This window comes from Nomia melanderi, chromosome 13, assembly GCF_051020985.1.
Source record: "Nomia melanderi isolate GNS246 chromosome 13, iyNomMela1, whole genome shotgun sequence".
NCBI lineage: Eukaryota > Metazoa > Arthropoda > Insecta > Hymenoptera > Halictidae > Nomia > Nomia melanderi.
In genome coordinates, this window is record NC_135011.1 from 5770062 (window position 1) to 5789963 (window position 19902).

Here is a 19902-nt window from a genome sequence, read left to right on the forward strand (position 1 = left end):
TTATCACGTGACCGGTTCGCGGAATTGCAAAGTAATGTATTCCAACGACGTAACAGCATATGGTGTAATGCAATTTGTTTTTGGCGGGACGTCGGTAACGCCCGACGTTAATAAATCCCGCGCCGGGAAATTTGCCGCTGCAGAATTGAAGGACAATCACCATTCTTTCGCGAATTGCGGCGGAGGTATCAATTTGCAAACACGACGCGCCGTTTCCGGGGTTCGTGCAACGGTCGCGTGAAGTCTGGAGAAATGCGCAATTAAGGATTCAGTTTCGGGTGAAGTTTCTGGAACGGTTTATCTCCTCGCCACTTTGAAACTGCTCTTCGAATAAATTGAATCCTCGGCGAAAGACGCATTAATTGCTTGAACCCTTGAACGTTTTAACACTATACCTTACTGTTGCCTTTCCTATCGTAGGTAGTCGAATAACTGGCTACGAAATAGGGATAAACAAATTAGATGGTAAATTTGTTTTAGTGGAAACGGAAACAAAAGGAAGGATGAACATTGAAGAACCAATTAACATGTTCCGAAATTTCGGTTATATTTTACTTGTGAGCTGTATTGATTTTTTAAATAAATTCTTAAGTGATATTCAAGTTTCTCGTCATTTTTATATATTTCGATATTGTTTCTTCATGTTTTCGGTGCTTCGTAACGTATACGTATACATGTGTCCCTTAAAAATATTTTCTTACTTACGGAACGTGTTAATCGGACGATATAGGAATTGATATAAAATCAAATGAGCAAAAGGAAACGCAGAATTTTCAATTTTGCCATTTGACCGATTCTCGTTTGTGTTGAATTAGATGTTGAAGTCTAGAAGGAGACTTTGAGCTTCTTTTTGTTTCGAAGGGAAGGGAAAGTAAACGAAAGGAAAATAAATTGAATCTAATCATATACTATCCTTATTTTATTGTATGAGTTGTTTTTAAATGAATACAAACTTCCGTTGTTACATTAAATATTTAACATTGTTTATTAAATGATTTAATAGTTTCAAGTAGTAACGTGTACTCAGAATTTCGAAGCAAAGGTTAATTTTATCTTCCTTCGAGAATCAATGGATGAACGCTACAAATGAAATTTGTGAGAATATATTTATAATATATAACTATAAATACAGATGTATTTTCTTGAAATATGTATTTTCTCGGGTTTGAAAATATTAACCGGTTTCGTTTCGGTGATATGTATTTTATTGGTTGGTAAATTTTACTTATTGGTATGATAGAAATCATGATTTCTAAGGAATTACAATTGAAATCTATACTTCTATTTTATTTAGTCGATCGCCGATGTTCATTAACAAATTTTCCTTTTGTTGCAGCCAAAGAAGATCCTCTAGTACTAGCAGCGATCAAAGGCATTCCGGATGAAGCTGCAAAGAGGGGGGTGTTCCCGGAGGATGTACTACGAGCGAGGTTCCTCAAGGTAATTTCACGATGACCAGTTTCTTCTTTCCCTTCCACTTTTTACGGTGCATTTAGACTCCCCTGTTAGTCTCCTATTTCGACAGATCCTCGTTATTTAGTATGAACCGTGGTAAAGTTACGTCTGCGATCAATTAGCATCGTCAGCTTTCAAAGTATCGATTTTAACTCTAAATTCCATACCAATAAACAATATCTTTCTTACTATTTACATCAACTATTAAAAATATACTGTTCTATATTTTCCTTTGTGTTTTTCTAGCATTTTTCATGATCAAATACATAAATACATGAAACAAATTTGTAACAAATTTTCATTTAACATAAAGTTGTAACAAATTTTCATTTAATGTTCTGGTATCTTTCATTATCACATGCATAAATAAATTAAATCAAAATTTATTACAACTTCATATTCCTCTGGTATTCATTATCAAATCCACGAATGAATTAAATGAAACAGACATTTATTACAATTTCTATAATAAACACACATATCGAATAACTCTGAAATAGCGGGGAAATTCGAATGACTTTCAAACGAAAGATTAGAAACCTCTGAAAGTGAGGAAGTAGATCGTTTCACTGATAAATATATAATATTCAATTTCACTGGCGGTTCTGGGAATTTTGATATTTCCATCATGCATCCGTCGATACCATGCAACCCCTTTTTATTTAGAGTCCGTACTTCGGCCTCCGATTGGCCGGAGATGATAAAGTTGGATGGTTTTTGCGGTCGCGGGGGATTTACGAGGTGAAAAACGTTTTCAGGTGGAAGAGGTGGCGAGACGATTGGCTATGGTTCCTGCGGAGGGCGCGTCTCTGCCTATTTATCTCCTCAGTTACCTCCAAAATTTCCTGATGATCAAAAACGTCCGTGCCATCAGTAGGTGGGAGCTCGAGGACAATCCGATCGACGCCAATAATCTTAACACGTTCGACGTACTGCGCCGAGCCAGGTAAGAATGTTTAATTTTATATTATAATCCGTCATTTTTATTCATAAATCATTTTCATTCGTCAATTTTCACTTTAATCTTCAACCCCTTGCCCTACAACAACGAGTGAGACTCGTGATGAATATTTTCAACAAATATATGTATTACTCAGTTCGTTCGAATTCAAAGTAAATATTATTACTCTGTAATCAACTATTATACTTAAAGGAAATATAGGCTTAACATATGCTTAGAATTTTTCTCTTTTTCCAATAAATTACTGATGATAAAGTATCGACCAGAGTTGAGAAATATATCATAGGCCACGGGGTTAAGGGTAGTTTTGCTGGATTTTGTTGGATCTTGGTTGGTAGAAGTATTGGGAATGAGTAATTAGATTTTTTTTAGTTACTGAGGATGAGGGTTTTAGTTACTGAGGATGAGGAAACGAAATGTAGACACAATGTATGCTTAGAATTTTTCTCTTCTTCCAATAAATTATTAATGACAAAGTAGCCGTATCGATCAGAGTTGAGAAAGAAATCATAGGCCAAGGGGTTAAATTCAACTCCTCATCGGATAGTCATCATCAGCGATTACGCGAATACGTTTTCTAACAAAACATTTCCAAAACATCTAGTTCCTTAGGTTTAAACGAACTAATATCAATCCTTCTACGAACAAATCTAGTGTTAAGAGCTAATACGGATTTATAAAATCATTCTCCCGTCGCTTCTTGGAACAGATACGTTATTTTTCAAGAATTCCCCGCGCGGAAGCTACGGTGTTATTGTAAATCATCGATTTCCGGGAAAAACGGAGCGCAAACACGAGAAAGGAACGCAAACGCGGCTGGCTCTTTGCCCTTTAATATTTGCTATCGCCGGTAGTTCGAAATTTACGCTGAACCCCAGAGAAAATGTTATCTTTTCGCTCGTAACTTCCTTTTTTTCGTAGCGGCGCGCGAGGAAACGCGCGGTATCAGCATTAAGGCTCGTTTGCACGGGTGTTCCTGCAACGTCATACCGTTGTCGTGACGTTAACTGCGTGTACACGGAGTAAGTTAGAACCGGGCTCTGTTCAACGCTCAAAAATCTCGCTTTTACCCTTCCCCACTCGACCGTACTTTTCTCTCTATTTCCCTCTGCAACGATAAGCGACCGCTGTTTAAGATAATTTTTGAATTGTCGCCGCGAAAGTTTGAAAACCGCCTGGACAACAATATAACTCGCGAGCATTTTATACACATGCTCGCGCATTTTCGGCGCATCTGCGGTCGTGCGTGCACTTTGAAAAGCAAAATGCAATTCCGCGGATCTCTGATTCATGGTGGAAGTTAAAGAATAATGATTCTTTTCTTGTCGATGTGCTCGATGTTTGTACGTGCATGAAAGAATTGTTTAGAAACCTTTAATTGGTTCGAAAGTTGTTTTGATAAGTGAATTCTTTTGTTTTCATTTTGAGTTATGGTTTCGTTACATGAATTGGATTTGAGGAATAAAGTAAATTAATAGAAGAATTCTTTAGAAATCTTTAATTGGTTCGAAAGTTGTTTTGATAAGTGAATTTTTTTGTTTTGGTTTTGAATAAATTAAAGATAAATTTAGGTCAATTGGGTTTCATTATTATCGGTTGGATTTTATGAGTGAAGTAAAGAAATAGAAGAATCGTTTAACATATTTCACAATGCTAGAATCGCGGTTCAAAAATATTTAATTAATCGATGAATTCAGAATGTAGGGAGAACGAGATATTAAAATACTTTTCAGTCCACTTTATAACTGTTGCCTCGTTATTCCTCTTTAATTACATTTGTTCATATTAAACGTAGCAAAGTTCAACTAATTCTAACTGGTCCTGCTAAAAGGACCAGCTTTAGTATAAAACAAGTGATCAGACGTTTTTTAGCTGCAGCGTCCTCGTAAATACCGTTCATATTTACGCGGCACAGGCTGCATACGCTTTCAAAGAGTGGTCGCTCATTTATCATAAAGCACGTGGAAAGATATGAAAAAATTCTACAGAAGTTTTTTGGCTCGAACGAGTTCATTAGAAACTATATAATTTTCTTGCTGGTATAATATTAACTTACAGATAAAAACCAAACTGGAAATACGAGCTTCAAATACTGCAAATAATATTTTTCACTTTGTACTTAACCCTTTGCTGATGCTACTTAATTCAACTATAATTTAAAATGGCGTTTTACTAATCTATTTGAGAACAGTTGAAAATTATTCCATTCGTAATAAAAACGTAATAGAATAAACTAATCATCGCAATGAAAACAAATATCGAACTTGTATCACTGTAGTGTATTTCCAGAATCTTTGGAATAATTACATATCAAGCCTAATAAGTGCTCGATACTTCTATTATTCACTTCACATTCGATTTACCTTCAATATTTCTCTATAAGCCCGTGTAACTTTGAAGTCACACACCAATAGACTGCGTTAAATTGATTCATTAAATTTTTTATTGCAAAATGACGACTGACATTAAATGATTAATCAACTTAAACTTTTATACACGTTTATGTTCATTGTAACTTCAAAGTTACAAAATATATTCGTTTTAACGAAACTATTCGAACTATTGAATACATTTTCAATTTCTGTTCATACGTTGATATTTATTAATTTCATAAATTTTGTTATAATCACGAAACAAAATTCGGCCCATAGAGGGATAAGATTTAATCTTCCTAATCTTCCAAAGCACTTCATAAAGTACCGTAAACAAACTATAACAAATTTGTATTGTCATCTCCATCATGACACACAAGTGCGAAAAGTCAATTTCGGAAAACGAACTTATTAACCCTTTGCACTCCAAAGGTGCCTCTCAGTCACCACTCGATCGGTGCATCAAAATTGTAAAATTTCGTATTTAACATTAAGTCTCGAGTAATCTGTCGATACGTGAAACGTGGAAATAAAATACCACTGTTACCCTTATATTGTGAATAGATTCCTCTTAAGTTAGTTTAAAAAAATGCCATCTATATCTCACGAAAATAAATTGAATATTTCTAGTGACAAATTTTTGGAGTGCAAAAGGTTAAACCGCGATAGGGGTGAACATTGCGAAGAAGACAGCGAGAGCGCGTCCTAGAACAAAGGGCCAGCTACAATGGCACCATCGAATTCCACACCTGTTCATAAGGAAGGACAATCGAGCGTGAGCAAACGAGCCGCGAGAGGCCGCCCCTCACCCGGAAAATTAATTTCCTCGTTGCCGAGGTTTTTCTTCGCTCCCCGGCCCGCCGTGTCCCGGCGTGAACACCTTTCGCCCTCTAATTAGCAGACGCGTGAGTTTCAATCAGTTTCCGGATGCGACGACCCGGTTTCACCGAGTCGCGGAGTACAATCGCGTTTACTACGTTAACAAGAGCCGCCACGCTCCGCTCGGCCCGGCACAGAATTCCGCTAAAAGCGATTTAGAGGATTGCCCGTTATAATTCCCCGTTATATCGACCGAAAAGATTCGAAGTTCATTTACTCGCGGTTTACTCGTGCTAATGGGGTTGACGCTGCGCGGAAAAGATTTTTTAGGGGTTCTGCGATGGAATTGATTGTTTTTGGAAATGTAATGGCGCTGAAGGGGTTGACGCTGTCTGGAAAAGATTTTTTAGAGGTTCTGCGATGGAATTGATTGTTTCTGGAAATGCATTTGACGCTTATTTTTGGTTGGTTGTTATTGTAAGAATAATGTGTTTGTGGAGGGAAATTTAGTGGTGCTGAAAGGGTTGACGCTGCGCGGAATAGATTTTTTAGAGGTTCTGCGATGGAACTGATTGTTTCTGGAAATGCATTTGACGCTTATTTTTGGTTGGTTGTTATTGAAGGAATAATGTGTAGAGGGAAATTTAGATTCATTAATTTTTTAAAATTGAGGAAATTCTGTTTATCAGTATCAGTTATAATTTTCTTACTATATTTTTTAAGAAATAAATCAAAGTAAATTTGTTTGAATAAATGTTATCTTTTGATATTTCTTTTGTAATGACACAATGTTTGTGATCTAATTGAATAAGCACTTTTTTTCATGGACACTTCGAATTTCAATCACTTCGGAATTTTTAATAATATTGTTTAGCACTCAAGCAGTTAATAGTTCATTTCTGTAGCGAAACTTTCAGGAACTTGTACATTTCATTTCGAAAGAGAAAAATTATAAATATTCATGGGTTCTTTTAATTCGCTTTATCAATTTGCTTTATTCGAGTGAAAAGGAAAAGTATCCTAGCATTTGAAATTAATCATGAGACGTGTCATGCAAATTATGTCTCTGTAGCAGAGCCAACGGAATGCAAAGGGTGAATGTTATAATTTGTTAAAACGTAGCCACTGCAAGGCAAAATTGAAGTAATGTATTTTACTATCTACCCGTATGAAGATCAAATTTTCTCATTGTAACTTTTGAATTTTAGACTTTGACGTGTTGCTGTTAAAACAGAAAACAGTATCGAATTTTGCTGTATTTCGTATAGATGCAAAAAAATCCACTTTGTATGGATTTTCGAGCTCCTTGCATCTCATAAATTTAGATAGATTTCGGCTTTCTCAGTACATCGCTATATAAATGAATTTTAGCTCTGGCCAAAGAATATGTGTCATACCTATACTGATATAATAATCAACGTACCAAAAATCGAGTCGAAATCAGTGTTTATCCAGCTTTCCTCGAAATTAATCTCTTCTCAAAATCACCGTCGGAAGTATCTCCACGAAGATATCAACGAAATGACCGGCGGCTCTCGTTTTATCGGCCGCGTATCGCTTCAAAAGTCAAACAGAAGGAAAAAAGGGCACGGAATGCATAAAGAACTAGACGCCTGGAACGCGGCTGCAAATATGCATATCATAGATAGGGGTGAGGAAAAGGGTGCAGTATACGGGGTGACCCATTAAGTCTGTTACAACGGGATGCTTCGTTGTTTTTTATTTTATACAAAATATTAGGGTGCTAATTATTAAATCTAGTAACAAGTTCTTCTCGACTAACTTTAATATTAAAACTATCAGGCAACTGGAGTGACTCGTTTCCAATTTTTTATGAAAATTAGAACAATACAATTTTTGAGATTCGGAAGGTTTCTGAATGTTGTACCTATACAAATACACGTATTCAATTAAAAATCTCTTTCACAAACGTCTTCATAATGTGAATACTTGCAAAATAAAAATTCTGTGGGTCAATTTGGTTAGGTCTGGTAGTTTTAGTGTTAAATGCCTAATGAATTCATTTCGAAGTTATCGAATTTCTATCTTGATTCTCAGGAAAATAGCTAATATTATAATTAGACTGATAATTTGTATGTACTTATGGGAAACTTGAAAATATATAAAATATCGAAAGTGTTTATTAAGTAAGTAAAATATCATTTTTATAGTATTTATTAAGAAGAACTATTCTCCATCATAATTTTGTTTTTCTCACTGCGTTCTTAAAAGTCTGAATTTGTTTATCTGGATATTTTCGAAGAAACTTTAGTTTCACCGAAAAATCGGTAACTTTCTGGCACACCTAATATTCATTTGGAAGAGTTGCATATTATGATGCAAGTAATTTTCCCCTTAAAGTCAGGCTGTGCAACATTTCAGTGAGATAATAATTTCAATAAAATATAATGAAAGTAGGTTACACGTAACATGGTAACGGAATTAGTTGGGACACCCCGTACGTATATGTTACTGTTGCGTGGGTGTGCCGACGTTTCACCGGGGAGAGATGAAAAAATTCCGTGAATATGCGTTGGACTTACTGGCTTAACAAGTAGCAACCGCCTGGGGTTGGTGAAATAAACCAAAAAATAAATAAATAAAAAGAGGACGGCGTGGTGCGCCGCGCAACGACGGGGGATTTGCATTCGGCGATGGTGCACTAAAAACCTGTCTGAATGGCGGAAATTATATCGCAAGAATTGTGAATTCCATTGGTTTCCAAGATATTCAAATATTTCCAGCAATTCGGGGGTTGTTTCCACCCCTTTGACACGAACATTGATAAAAGTGGTATTTGTTAAATATTTGTGGACATACGATTGAGATATGGAATGTAGAATACAGGTTTACATAATAAAATAATAATACAATAATAATATATACAAGATAAATATTTACTAGGAATAATATATCCTTATATGTAATGCATACATTAATATGTTCAACAAAGATTATAATGAAACTTATAATGAAAGGCTGCGTTATATTCTGCAAGATACTACACAGTTCTGCCAGAAGTATTTCTTATCAAAGTTTTATCGAAGTTAATGAACGTTTGTTATGTTTCCCCGCGATCCGGAAACTTTCTTAAGCTTCTTACTTGACGCTCTGTCTAATGGAAATTATCTATTCATAGCATCGACTGTCAGCAATATGGAAAAGTGGCTTAGTAATTTCCTGGAAACAGAATTGTAAAAGAAATTACTGTATATCGTGAATCTGATATCACTGCGATTTGAGACTGATAGAATTGTCCAGTGTGCAATTTAGATTAGATTATAATGTGCACAACTATCGATGACAGAGAAAGAATTATGCCGTTGAAAAAGGTGATGTACAAAGCCACTGTAAGTTGCGTACAGTAGCCGAAAGGTTAACATACACGTTCGACATTTAATGAACATTTAACAAGTATTGTAAAACGATCGGTGTCGGGAACAACGGAACGATAGCCGCAGTATCTAAATACCTTGAATACTCTGAATTATTCTGTACACAGTGGCGAGACTATCCCAGAATATCGTAATTACGGCGCATAAAACCGTCAAAACTCAATGACGGAGAACGCGATCAGTGGACGCAAAATTCACCGCGAAACCAAACACCCAGGGGGCCTGGAATCCATTGGCGTACCAACCTGCGAATCTAATCAGCGTCGTGCATAATGAACGAACCCAATTTTCCGGTAATCCGCGGGTGCCCGTGGTTCGATAAACAAAAGCGTTGGCCGGCGATCGAACGCGATTTTCTTGTCCATTGTTATATACAATATAAAGTGCGGCTGATACAGTTCGAGCCTCGCGCGTGTTCAAGCTTTCCCTTTGTTCTACGGGGATTGCTATTAGAAGCTGTTTCCAATCGAGTTTTCATTCATAAATATTATACACTTCGTAGACTCTCCTAATATATATTTACCTTAGACAACTCATTTTACAGAATGATATTTTGATCTCTCGGTTGTTTGGTAAAATAGAGGAATGATGTTAACCCTTTGCACTCGAGAGGTGACTCTCACTCATTGATTTAATACAACAAAACTATGAAGTTGAATATTTAGTATTTTAAATGAAACTTTGTATTGCTATGTGAAATATTGAAATAAAATAGCTTTGTTGCCTAATTTATCTGCGAAAGATTGTCAAATTAGTTTCAAACAATGTCGTCTATATCTCATCGGAAAATGTTGAATATTTCCGGTGGGAATGTTTCGAGTGCAGAGTTAAGAAAGCAGGATAAGGACATGAATAAATCGTAATCACTCGTTTCTAATTTTTAGTTTCATAATTACTGAAATCTCTTATAATTCTCAAAGTTAATTTTTCCGCGTTAATTCTGGAAGGGGCGGAGCCATGCGACGGAGGGGCGTGGCGGGGCGTAGCAGCGTAGGGCCGGGCCTATCCGGAAAGCGACCAAACCGGGGGCGGAGCTAAACTGGGCGTGGCTTAGTCAAGCGGAGGAGGTTTCAATCCTCTTGCCCCTGTGCACTTCTGTGAACTTCTCTGAGTTCAAAATCATGTCCCTAACAAGCTACTTAAAAATCATCAAAATCAAAGCGGGCTAAGTACACCGCCAGCTTCACCGAAGACTCACTTAACTTAGTGTATCAGCAACAGAACATTTTTTATTTCATTTCTAAACTTCACGTTCAACAAATTTGAAATAACCAATTTTCGTAAGATTTCTCCCGGTTACAAGCATTTCCGGTCGAATAAACGTCAGTATGTTGACAAAGGACGCCAAGAACGGGTCGACGTCATTTTTCGGTCCACAAACGAGGAGATAAGCCTCGGAATAGTGCGGGGGTGGCGTGGCTCTCGCGGAACGGGCCCCGCCAAATGACTCTGTTCTTTGTCAAGCTGCGCGTGACGGATATTACGGCAGGTGTTTTCGTCTCTGCCGGTCGTTCGAAGATATTGCCCTCCGCCCGTCGAGTCCTTAGGGTTCCGCAGGAATAATTTATGGGGCCGTCGAGGGTTAGAATGGGCAAGGGGGGTGGGGGATGCCGGCTGAAGCGGTCGCGTGACTCGAAAACTGCTGCTCGAGTTACGGGCATGATAAAACCACGATCTAATTGGATCAGCGATAAATGCGACAGGCTCTTCAACCTTTGAGTGGCTGGCTAAGTGTGCGTCGATGCAGCGGTGATTCGTGTAACGTTCTCTATCTCTGTCATTTTTTTCCAGAGAGATTGAAAAGCCGGAGCGAACCAATGAGTCCTGATATACGAAACGCGATTAAGGGTGATTTCTCTGAATCGTGACGTTTAAAGTATTTTAAATCGTTTTATGATTAATGGGGGTTTTCAGAGCTGATGTCATTAGTGGCATTGAGTGTTTTTGATCGTTCGTTGATTAGTGGTTTCTGTATTTTTCGTTTGGTATATTATTCTGGAGTTTTTTTTAAGTTTTGGATGATACTTGAAATGTTGAGTTTTGTGATAATTTTAAACAGTGTCACTGAAGATTTTGCTGGAAACTGTTGCAATTGGGATTAATGAAAATGCAGGATAAGAAATATTATTCGGAGTGTTATCTGAGACTATATTTGAAACATTGTTAGCAATCTTATCTGAAACATCAGTTGGAATTATTTGAAAACACATCAAATCGTCTACAATTATTTCACAGTGATTGAAGTCGTATAAAACTATTCGAAACTACTCGAAATTATTGAAAATTGTTAGAAATTACTCGGAGTCATTTAGAATCATCTGAAACTATCTGAAATTATCCATATTTATTTTAAACGATTCCAAGTACCATTCAAAATCATTCGAAATTACCTGTAATTATTTAAAACAGTTCCAAATACAATTTTAAACTATTCTAACTTATCCATAATTATTTAAAACAATTCCAGATACCATTTAAAACTATTCTAACTTACCCATAATTATTTAAAACAATTCCAGGTACCATTTAAAACTATTCTAACTTATCCATAATTATTTAAAACAATTTCAAAAACCATTAAAAGCCATTCGAAATGATCCCTTTACAACGAAAACACAATGATTCGAAAGCGTAATTCGCTTTACCCATAACACAGTGCACCGAAGTTACGTGGCGAATAGATATTTCACGTGTACCATAACACTTTCGTCAGCGGCCGTGTGCCGGGCAAATGTGGTCAAACAATTTCGGAAGGTCCCGTGTACGTGGGGCGCTCGTTAAAGCAAGTAGGTTGCCGTTCGCCACGTATCGTCGATCTCGTGCGAAGAAACTTGAACCGTTTTCGCCCAGCTGAGCCCGGGACCCGACGAAAAACACGAGTCAACACCTTCAACCCCTTACATATATCCGGTGCCCGGCGCCCGTATTCAGCCCGCGGGATTATTAATTGCGTGGCGAGAACCGGTCGACCGTGATTTCCGACGGTGGGCGTGCTTCGACGACGAATATTCGGTCCTTCGAGAACTTCGAGACGTCGAATTTGATGGATCGCTCCGATCTTCAGAGATTATCTCGTCGTAATTCATTCCGCCGGGAGTCGCATGTAAATTAATGCTTCGAATTCTACGCGGTTTTCTTACTTCGTAGAGATACTCTGGTTTTAATGACTGCAATGGAACATTTCGTGCTAGATGTTCGAGGTTTTTGCTTTGGGTCGATCGTTCTGAGTTATGAAGCTGATTGACTTGAACTCTTGAGAGGTTTCGAAACTCTGCGGAGCTTCGTAACGATTCGACTGTGGACGTGTATTTATTACTGATTCAGATTGTTGAGAAGCAATTCAATATAAAGTTTGACAAAAATTTGTACTGCTATCGTTATGGAAAGTATAAATATACTTTACTTTCGTGAATATTTCTAGAGAATATACAATAGTCAATAACTTCGCTTGATAAAGGTTAACCCTCTACAGACCCGTGTAACTTTGAAGACACACTAATATATTAACCCTTTGCACTCGAGAGGCGATTCCAGTCGCCCGATGATTTGATGCAGCAAAATTATAAACCTTGATATTTACCATTAACCTTTGTACACTGCATCAATACGTGAAATATTGAGAGAAACTAGCTTTGTTGCCTATTTCATGTGTGCTTTCTTGATAAATTCATCTTAAAGAATCTTGTCTACATCTAATTAGGAAGTATTGAATATTTCGAGTGCAAAGGGTTAATTCTTTACGAACGAAGATTCTTTGAAATATACCAATTGCGTAATTAATAGAAAAAGAGCAAACCACGTGCTGGTTTCTCGCTGTTCGACTAATTGAATCGTTCGTTCGCGACTTAGTCTTTCGAATACAAACGCGTCATCTTGCCCAAATGTCGTCCGCAAAGTGTTAACGTCTCGTTGATTTACTTCATTTCGCATAGCAAAGTGGCGATTAAAATGAAGTAATCAACTAACTTAAACTGTATACGCTCCGACTCACGACTTTCGCAAGCTCAACCTGATCGTAATTTCGAAATTACAATGTACATTCGTTTTCACGCAATTATTGAAACCATTAAATACACTGTTCATTTCTATTTACAGCTTGATATTCGTCAATTTCGTACTCCGCACAATTTAGAGGGTTAATTACATTTTCACCCTAATTCACTCGAATTTTTTATCCCCCGATCCTTCTCGCCGAACCAGCCCCGATATTCCTGCGAAGAATAATCGAAGCCTACGTGTGGTCGGAAGAGCCCCAGCTCCCATTCAACGCGTTCCCATCAGCGGCCGTTAAACTTTCATCCCCGTGGCGACCGTAGTTTTTCCGCGTGGGTAGACACGCGGGCGGACGTGTCCGATGACGCTCGCTGGGAACGAACACGCGCAACGGCGTGGGGGAAGGGATTGCACGCGGCATGCTGCGGATTCTTGCGGTCCCGTGGATCCGCCACGCGGTCGGGCATGTACGGGGTGTTTCCTAAATCGTAGCTAGGGTAGATGAAGAAACAAATCGATAGGTAATTCAAAAGATAAGTAAATGAATTTTTCGCCATATGAATCGATAGGTGATTCAAAAGATAAGTGAATGAATTTTTCGCCATAAGAGTGGTGAATTTCTAAATGATTAACGCGTTGTATGCCATGGGGGCCACCGGTGGCCAAACCAAATCGAATTACTGTAATTCAATCAATTAAACGACGATTGTTTAGAAATATTTTTATATTATACATAATGCTACCTAATGTGATGTTCAGCTAGATGAATGTGCGATAATAATAACGCAATTCAATCAAATGATTTAATATTATATTTTTTCCATTTTCTGTATTTTGCTCTATGAAATTGTGCGGCGTTCAACTTGTTAATATGTTGAATGCATCAAAAAATGAATTAAATTGAATGTTATCATTGTATGTTAACGCTAGATTTACTGACATTTACTGTACAGTTTGTTCTGTTGTTCTTAGAGAAATTGTTATCCGTTCATTTGGATCTTGGAAATTAGAGGTTTAAGAGTAGAGAATTAGGATACATATTTGCATAACTGCGTTAAGAAAAATCGACCCAAACATTTATCAAATAATGCTTATGAAATTCAATATGAGTCAAACTGACTCGTTCCGTAAATCTGGTGTTAATACTGTTGAATGTTGTATTATGTTGCGTTATTTAGAATATCGAATAGTTTTTAAATAGTCGTCGTTTGATCAAGTGAATTACAGTGGTTTGAGTGGACCAGTTGATATAAAAGATAAGTGGTAAACAGAATATTTTTACTAGAAGAGTAATAAATTTTTAAAGTACATTGAATACGCAAAGTAAATTAATTTAACTGAATTACGTTATCATTGCATATTAATCCTTTACAGTCGAGAGCTAATTCTCAATCACCGCTAGATTTGTACTAAAATTATGAAGGTTGTATATAGGTATAACATTCAGCTTTGAAATGAGCTGAAAGAGTGAAATAGCTTTGTTTCCTAATTTGTACGTTGCCTCATTAGTTACTTCACAAGGATACCGTCTATATCCCATTGAAAAACATTGAATATTCTCAGGGAAAGACTTTCAAGTGCAAAGGGTTAATCTTGTTTAACATCGCCGTGTTAGCTTGCATTGTTTATAATATAGAATAGTTCCCAAATTCTTTTCGTTTGCGCCACGACCTCGGAAACACCCTGTATACCCGCAAATACCCACACATGCGACGGGCAAACACACGGACAGTGTTACGGGCACAGCCACGCGTGGACAAACACTCGATAAAGAGGGTTGGAGAGGGTTAGCGGGGGTGAGGGAGTGAGCACGAGAAGGCGAGAGGTGTACAAGCCACGGAGGATCGTGAATTTTTTAACCGGAAGCGCACTGCGGTTTGCACAGCGTCCGCAGCTGAGGATCCTGGACGCGGCCGAAGGGGTGCTTCTACGTGACGGCCGGAAGCCCTTCCTCGATATTAAGGTTTAATATTTAACGGTAGCGCGCGTTACTTCCGGATACACTTGCTTTTTCTTAGTTTTATTGGCTACCGGCGATCTGGGTGCTGTTCTGCTCGCACAAGTCGAGGGGACTTCGCTTTCTGAATAAACTATTTTTTTCTTTTAGAACTCTTGGAGCTAATGGACAGATAAATATTTATTTTATAATATTTTTACGAGACGCAACCTAACCAGACTTCGCTTTATGGGTAAAGTACTTTTTTTCGAATTGTTGGAGGTAATGAATAGATAAATATTTTTTTTTTACAATAGTTTCACGAGACAAAGTTTGCTTTATGGATAAACTATCTGTTTTGACAGTTGTTAGAGCTGATGGATAGATAAATATTTATTTTATAATATTTTTACGAGACAGAACCTAACCAGACTTCGCTTTATGGGTAAACTATTTTTTTTCGAATTGTTGGAGGTAATGAATAGATAAATATTTTTTTTTACAACAGTTTTACGAGACAGAGTCTAACCAGACTTTGCTTTATGGATAAACTGTTTTCTTTTTAGTATTGTTAGAGGTGAGGGGTAGATTTATTTTATAATAGTTTTACGAGACGTTTTGTTTCTAAGACCTCAAAATAATATGAATTGTTTTGTTGGTAACAATATCTATCTCTCGCCTAAGACTATAATTTTAATAGGTTAAAAGCTGGAATGAATTAGTATTATAATTAGAGTAGACAGGATAAGTAGAAGTTTCCGTAAGAATTTACCGTTTATGGACGGCTAACGCAGAATTTTACTTACTATTCTTATCTTGCGCAATTTTACTCACCGCTCGATCGCCATATTTATAAAAAAAGGGAAGTTAAATTTGCAATAAAATGGTTCGTAAAAAATTTTACGAGGATGGGAATAAAACAGGAACTGTATTAAACTTTCCCGAAGTTTTGCATTTTAATCTGTTTTAGCCCATAAACTCCGCGGCCCAGTTATTAGACTGTCAGCTTCGCGATTTCCGGATGGACATAGCTTATATAAACAAATTGCTAGTATATTCTTCATAAAAACTTCATACAAAATAATTCCATACCGGATTAATGAACTAATACAAATAATTTACTTTCTTACTCTCGCAACTTCCAATAAAATCCCTCACATTGTAATATTCATTAACGTTATGTTTAAAAAATCAACCAATCCACTAATATTAATTTAAAACAACTCATAAATACGCTCAGCGTTATCCAAAACCAATTTCAACAAATTTCAATAACCATTTTCTCACCGATCATCACGTTAACCGTCCCCCAATCTCCAATTAAACCCTCAAGAAACAAAAACCACCCTTAAGATTCCCCAGTGAACGCGCATCCGCCAGTGAAATTAACGCACGCCCTATTTTAATTAATCCACCTCGCAACCCTGTCCCCGTCCCACGGTGAAAAAATCCGCACACTTCAGTAGCGGCGTCCAACGGTTCCCTTCCGCCGAGATTCCCTCCCCGTTAATTAATTCCTTCGCAAGGAGGACTCATCCATTTTTATTCGACGATACCGCTGAAGGAAAAAAACCCTCGATTCTCCGTTTCACGTGAAGAATCTTTTTTTCCCGCGGCCGTGGCCAATTAATCGATAACTACCCCTGCGCGAGGGAACTTCTTCTTCGTTCCCCTTTCACCCTCGAAAACGATCGACGACACAGCCGTTACATTATCCTCTTTCCCCTCTTATTCCCCTGTTTCGGGACCGAAGGTGGATGAAAAAGTTTCCTGTTGCCCCCGGGGGGCGGCGGGGGTGGCGAGGCTCACGCGACCTCCGGAAGGGATGCGTTCGAGGGCCGATAGCGCGCCGGATGTCGCTAACCGCCTCGCTCGAACTATTGTTCGGCGAACTATCGCGCGGAGACACCGGCCGGCGAGTTTTCTCTGAAAGAGGGTCGCAGTTTCTGCTAGCCACCCCCACTCGCGACCCAACTGCCGAAATTCGTGGGCCGAGTGGATGAACACGGTGCTGGAGACTAATGTTGGCGCACTCAATTGATGATTGGTTTGATAAATCTCCTGCGCTGGCCGATCCTGCGTGATTTTTCTAACCGGGTTTTCAATCTTTTAATATACTCAGGTTCAGGATTTTTTAATGCTAGAAGAATAGGGCGTTGAACATGATTAATAGTGTTTGTAGAAATTGGACTTTTTTTCGGCTTGTATGTTAGCTCTTTGCACTCTATAGCTTCTCAGTCTCACTCGATTTGGTAGAGTATATGGATGAAGTTTAACCCTTTGCGGACGAAGATTCTTTGAAACGTACAAAAGCTAAATTATATATCAGTTGATTAATTAATAGAAAAAAAGGAGACTAAGTGCTGATGTCTTGATGTTCGAGTAATTAAATCATTTGTTTGCGACTTAGTCTTCCAAATATGAAATTTTCGTCTCGCCAGAATATCGACATTCGTTCGCAAAGGGTTAATATTTAGTGTTTCATTGGTAGAAAACTTGTGGGGTGCAAAGGGTTAATTGTAGCATTCAAGTGAAACTATTTATTTTTTAAATTGTTTTGGATACTTAATGCTCTTAAGATATCAAAAATTGGAAGAAGAAAGTGTGGCTTGGTTAATGAGGTTTAATGGAGGATTTTGTGAATTAAGGGTGGATGTAGGTGGTGAAATTCCAGGTGGTTCGAACCGATAGAAATCATTTTTGAGATGGAATGTATGAGATTTGGTGTGAACAATGAAGAAAATTGGAATGTTTTTGGTGGTTCACTTTTATTTGAGGAAATTGAAGTAGTTTTATTTGTAGCTCTGTGCAATGTAAAACTAGATTTAGGTTACGAAAATTTGGGGTGAATTGGTTGAAATGACATTTTTGGAAATAAAAGTGGTTTATTTAATTCGCAAGAAGGTTTGAAAATTTTTGTTGTTTAGGAGAAATTCCTTGGCTGTTGTAATTCGACGAAACCGCCGAGAAATTGTGGGGAACTTTAGATCAAAATTGCACAATAACCGATGGTTTAAGGGGGTTGTTGGTAAAATGTGTTCGATGCAAGGGAAGCCCGCAATTTTATCGGACGAAAGAGCCCATCCAGCCCGGTGGTTTTTCGGCTCGATCGGCTCCGTTCCGTTTTAATATCTGATTCATCAAGGAATAAAGACGCGGGCTGCAGTTGGAGATCGGAATCCAATATTCGATAATCTTCAGCGGAATCACTTTCAGAAGACGATCATCCAAATTACCTGTCGGCCAGTCGCGTACTAGCTGACGATCCGATTTCAATTCGAAAAATTTGTTCCATCTGCTGGAATTGAACTCCTTCACTTTGAGTGGGCCACATCAATTGTTTTGTATTATTTTTTAGTTAGTCATATATTATTTCTAGCATGAAAAATATTCAATATAGCTTAGAATATTCCATTGATAATGAAATATTGGAGGACTCATCTCGAATCTTTGATAGTACCGAAAGTATTTTCTTAAAAGATAAAATATTCATTTTATCACTGTACAGATATAATTAGAAATAAATATTAACGAATAATAAATATTTTATTTTTAAGAAACCCTGTCATAATTTTGATATACTATTATATCATTTTTATTTTTGAAAGATTGAAAGTTTGCAGTACTTACAATAAAATATTCTTAATTTCTACAAGATTGGAAAATGGTTGGAATTGGTTCAAGTGTTTCCATTAAATAATAAAGAAAATCAATTGATCATCTCTAGTTTATAACCCACAATTAAGTAAAAAATATGTATTCACATATTTAATACGTTAATGGCAGAACATTGTGACAATAATTTGACATGCATCTTCTGATTTCGTGTTTCAGGTATTGGTTAGACCGAGGTGACTTCAAAATGGCGCTCCGATACATGAACCTCCTGAAAGGTGCGCCTAGGGCAGTCGCCAGGGATTGGATGAACGAGACGAGGATCCTTTTAGAGACCCAGCAAGCCGTAGACACTTTGTTAGCGTACGCTGGAGCGATCGGACTCGTGTTCCTTGGTGCTGGAGACGAGAAGGTCAGTCAAAAGTGAAAACAGGGGATGACGTATACCATCAAACTGCCAATTCGATGTATAGTACCTTGATTAGCAATAAATAGACCTCGGATTTTTATGTGATTTTCTATTTTTGTAGCAAAAGAACTGATAACCTTCGAAGAAGCAGTTAAAGTTAATAGGATTGATTTGCAGGGGTTTTTAACATAATTTAGAATTATTATATAATTCAATGAATTATTTGAAACTAAAATATGTCTGAAATATTTTCTTGTTTCTAATTAGTACTCTTAGTAGAGTTGAAAATATATTTTCTTAAGTGCAATTATAAAAAGTTTAATTTTTGTGGCGAAGGGATTAAAAAACTGAGACAAAATAAAATGTTGTTTATCCAGTGGAAAATACGGGTGTCGAAGTATTAAAGGTTTGGATCGTTTAAAAGTAATATAAAGACGAATGAAATTGCATAATAGTGTTTGTCCCGTGCTGTTCGAAGATTTTTAATAGCTATGAATGCATAAAGATCCATGGTCTAGTGGTGAATGAGACACACTCTAGTTTTTACTGTTATTCTGAGAGACACGTGTTGAACATCGTCCAAGTTACTGTATGCTCGACAGTCAACATTCTTTCTCGCCTAGGTCAATTTATTATTTTGCAATAAAAATCCTAATTTTATTTAATAGCTGGAAACGTGAATATATGTTTGGTCCGATTGTATTTTTCGAATTATTTATGATGATTCGTAGAATTGCTGAAATATAGAGAACTATTTATGTTGATTTCGTTCTGCTTTCTTTTATAATTATAGACTCAGATCATAATCCTATTTCAGTAATTAAACATTTTTAACTTCATCCATTTTATAACATGAATCATGCATAGTATACACGGAAAGTGTAGAAACAAATTGTTCGAAGGACGGAAAATTCTCAGAAGCTGGAGAACAAATAAAAGTTTCGTTT

At 37.3% G+C, this 19902-nt stretch overlaps 1 protein-coding gene across 5 annotated transcripts in view; it reads left to right on the forward strand.

Moving 5' to 3' along the window:
• Mitofilin (inner membrane mitochondrial protein mitofilin) overlaps positions 1-19902 on the forward strand; it is an 88047-nt gene that overhangs the window by 64865 nt on the left and 3280 nt on the right. For 3 of the 5 annotated variants that reach the window (XM_031969946.2, XM_031969944.2, XM_031969948.2), the window contains 3 exons: positions 1337-1440; positions 2214-2401; positions 18766-19719. In XM_031969946.2, the coding sequence (XP_031825806.1) occupies positions 1337-1440; positions 2214-2401; positions 18766-18973 (500 nt within the window). In that variant the 3' untranslated portion in view covers positions 18974-19719. Of the gene's footprint in view, positions 1-1336; positions 1441-2213; positions 2402-18765; positions 19720-19902 lie in introns of those variants that run through there. The other 2 variants (XM_031969947.2, XM_031969943.2) reach the window with 1 other exon arrangement.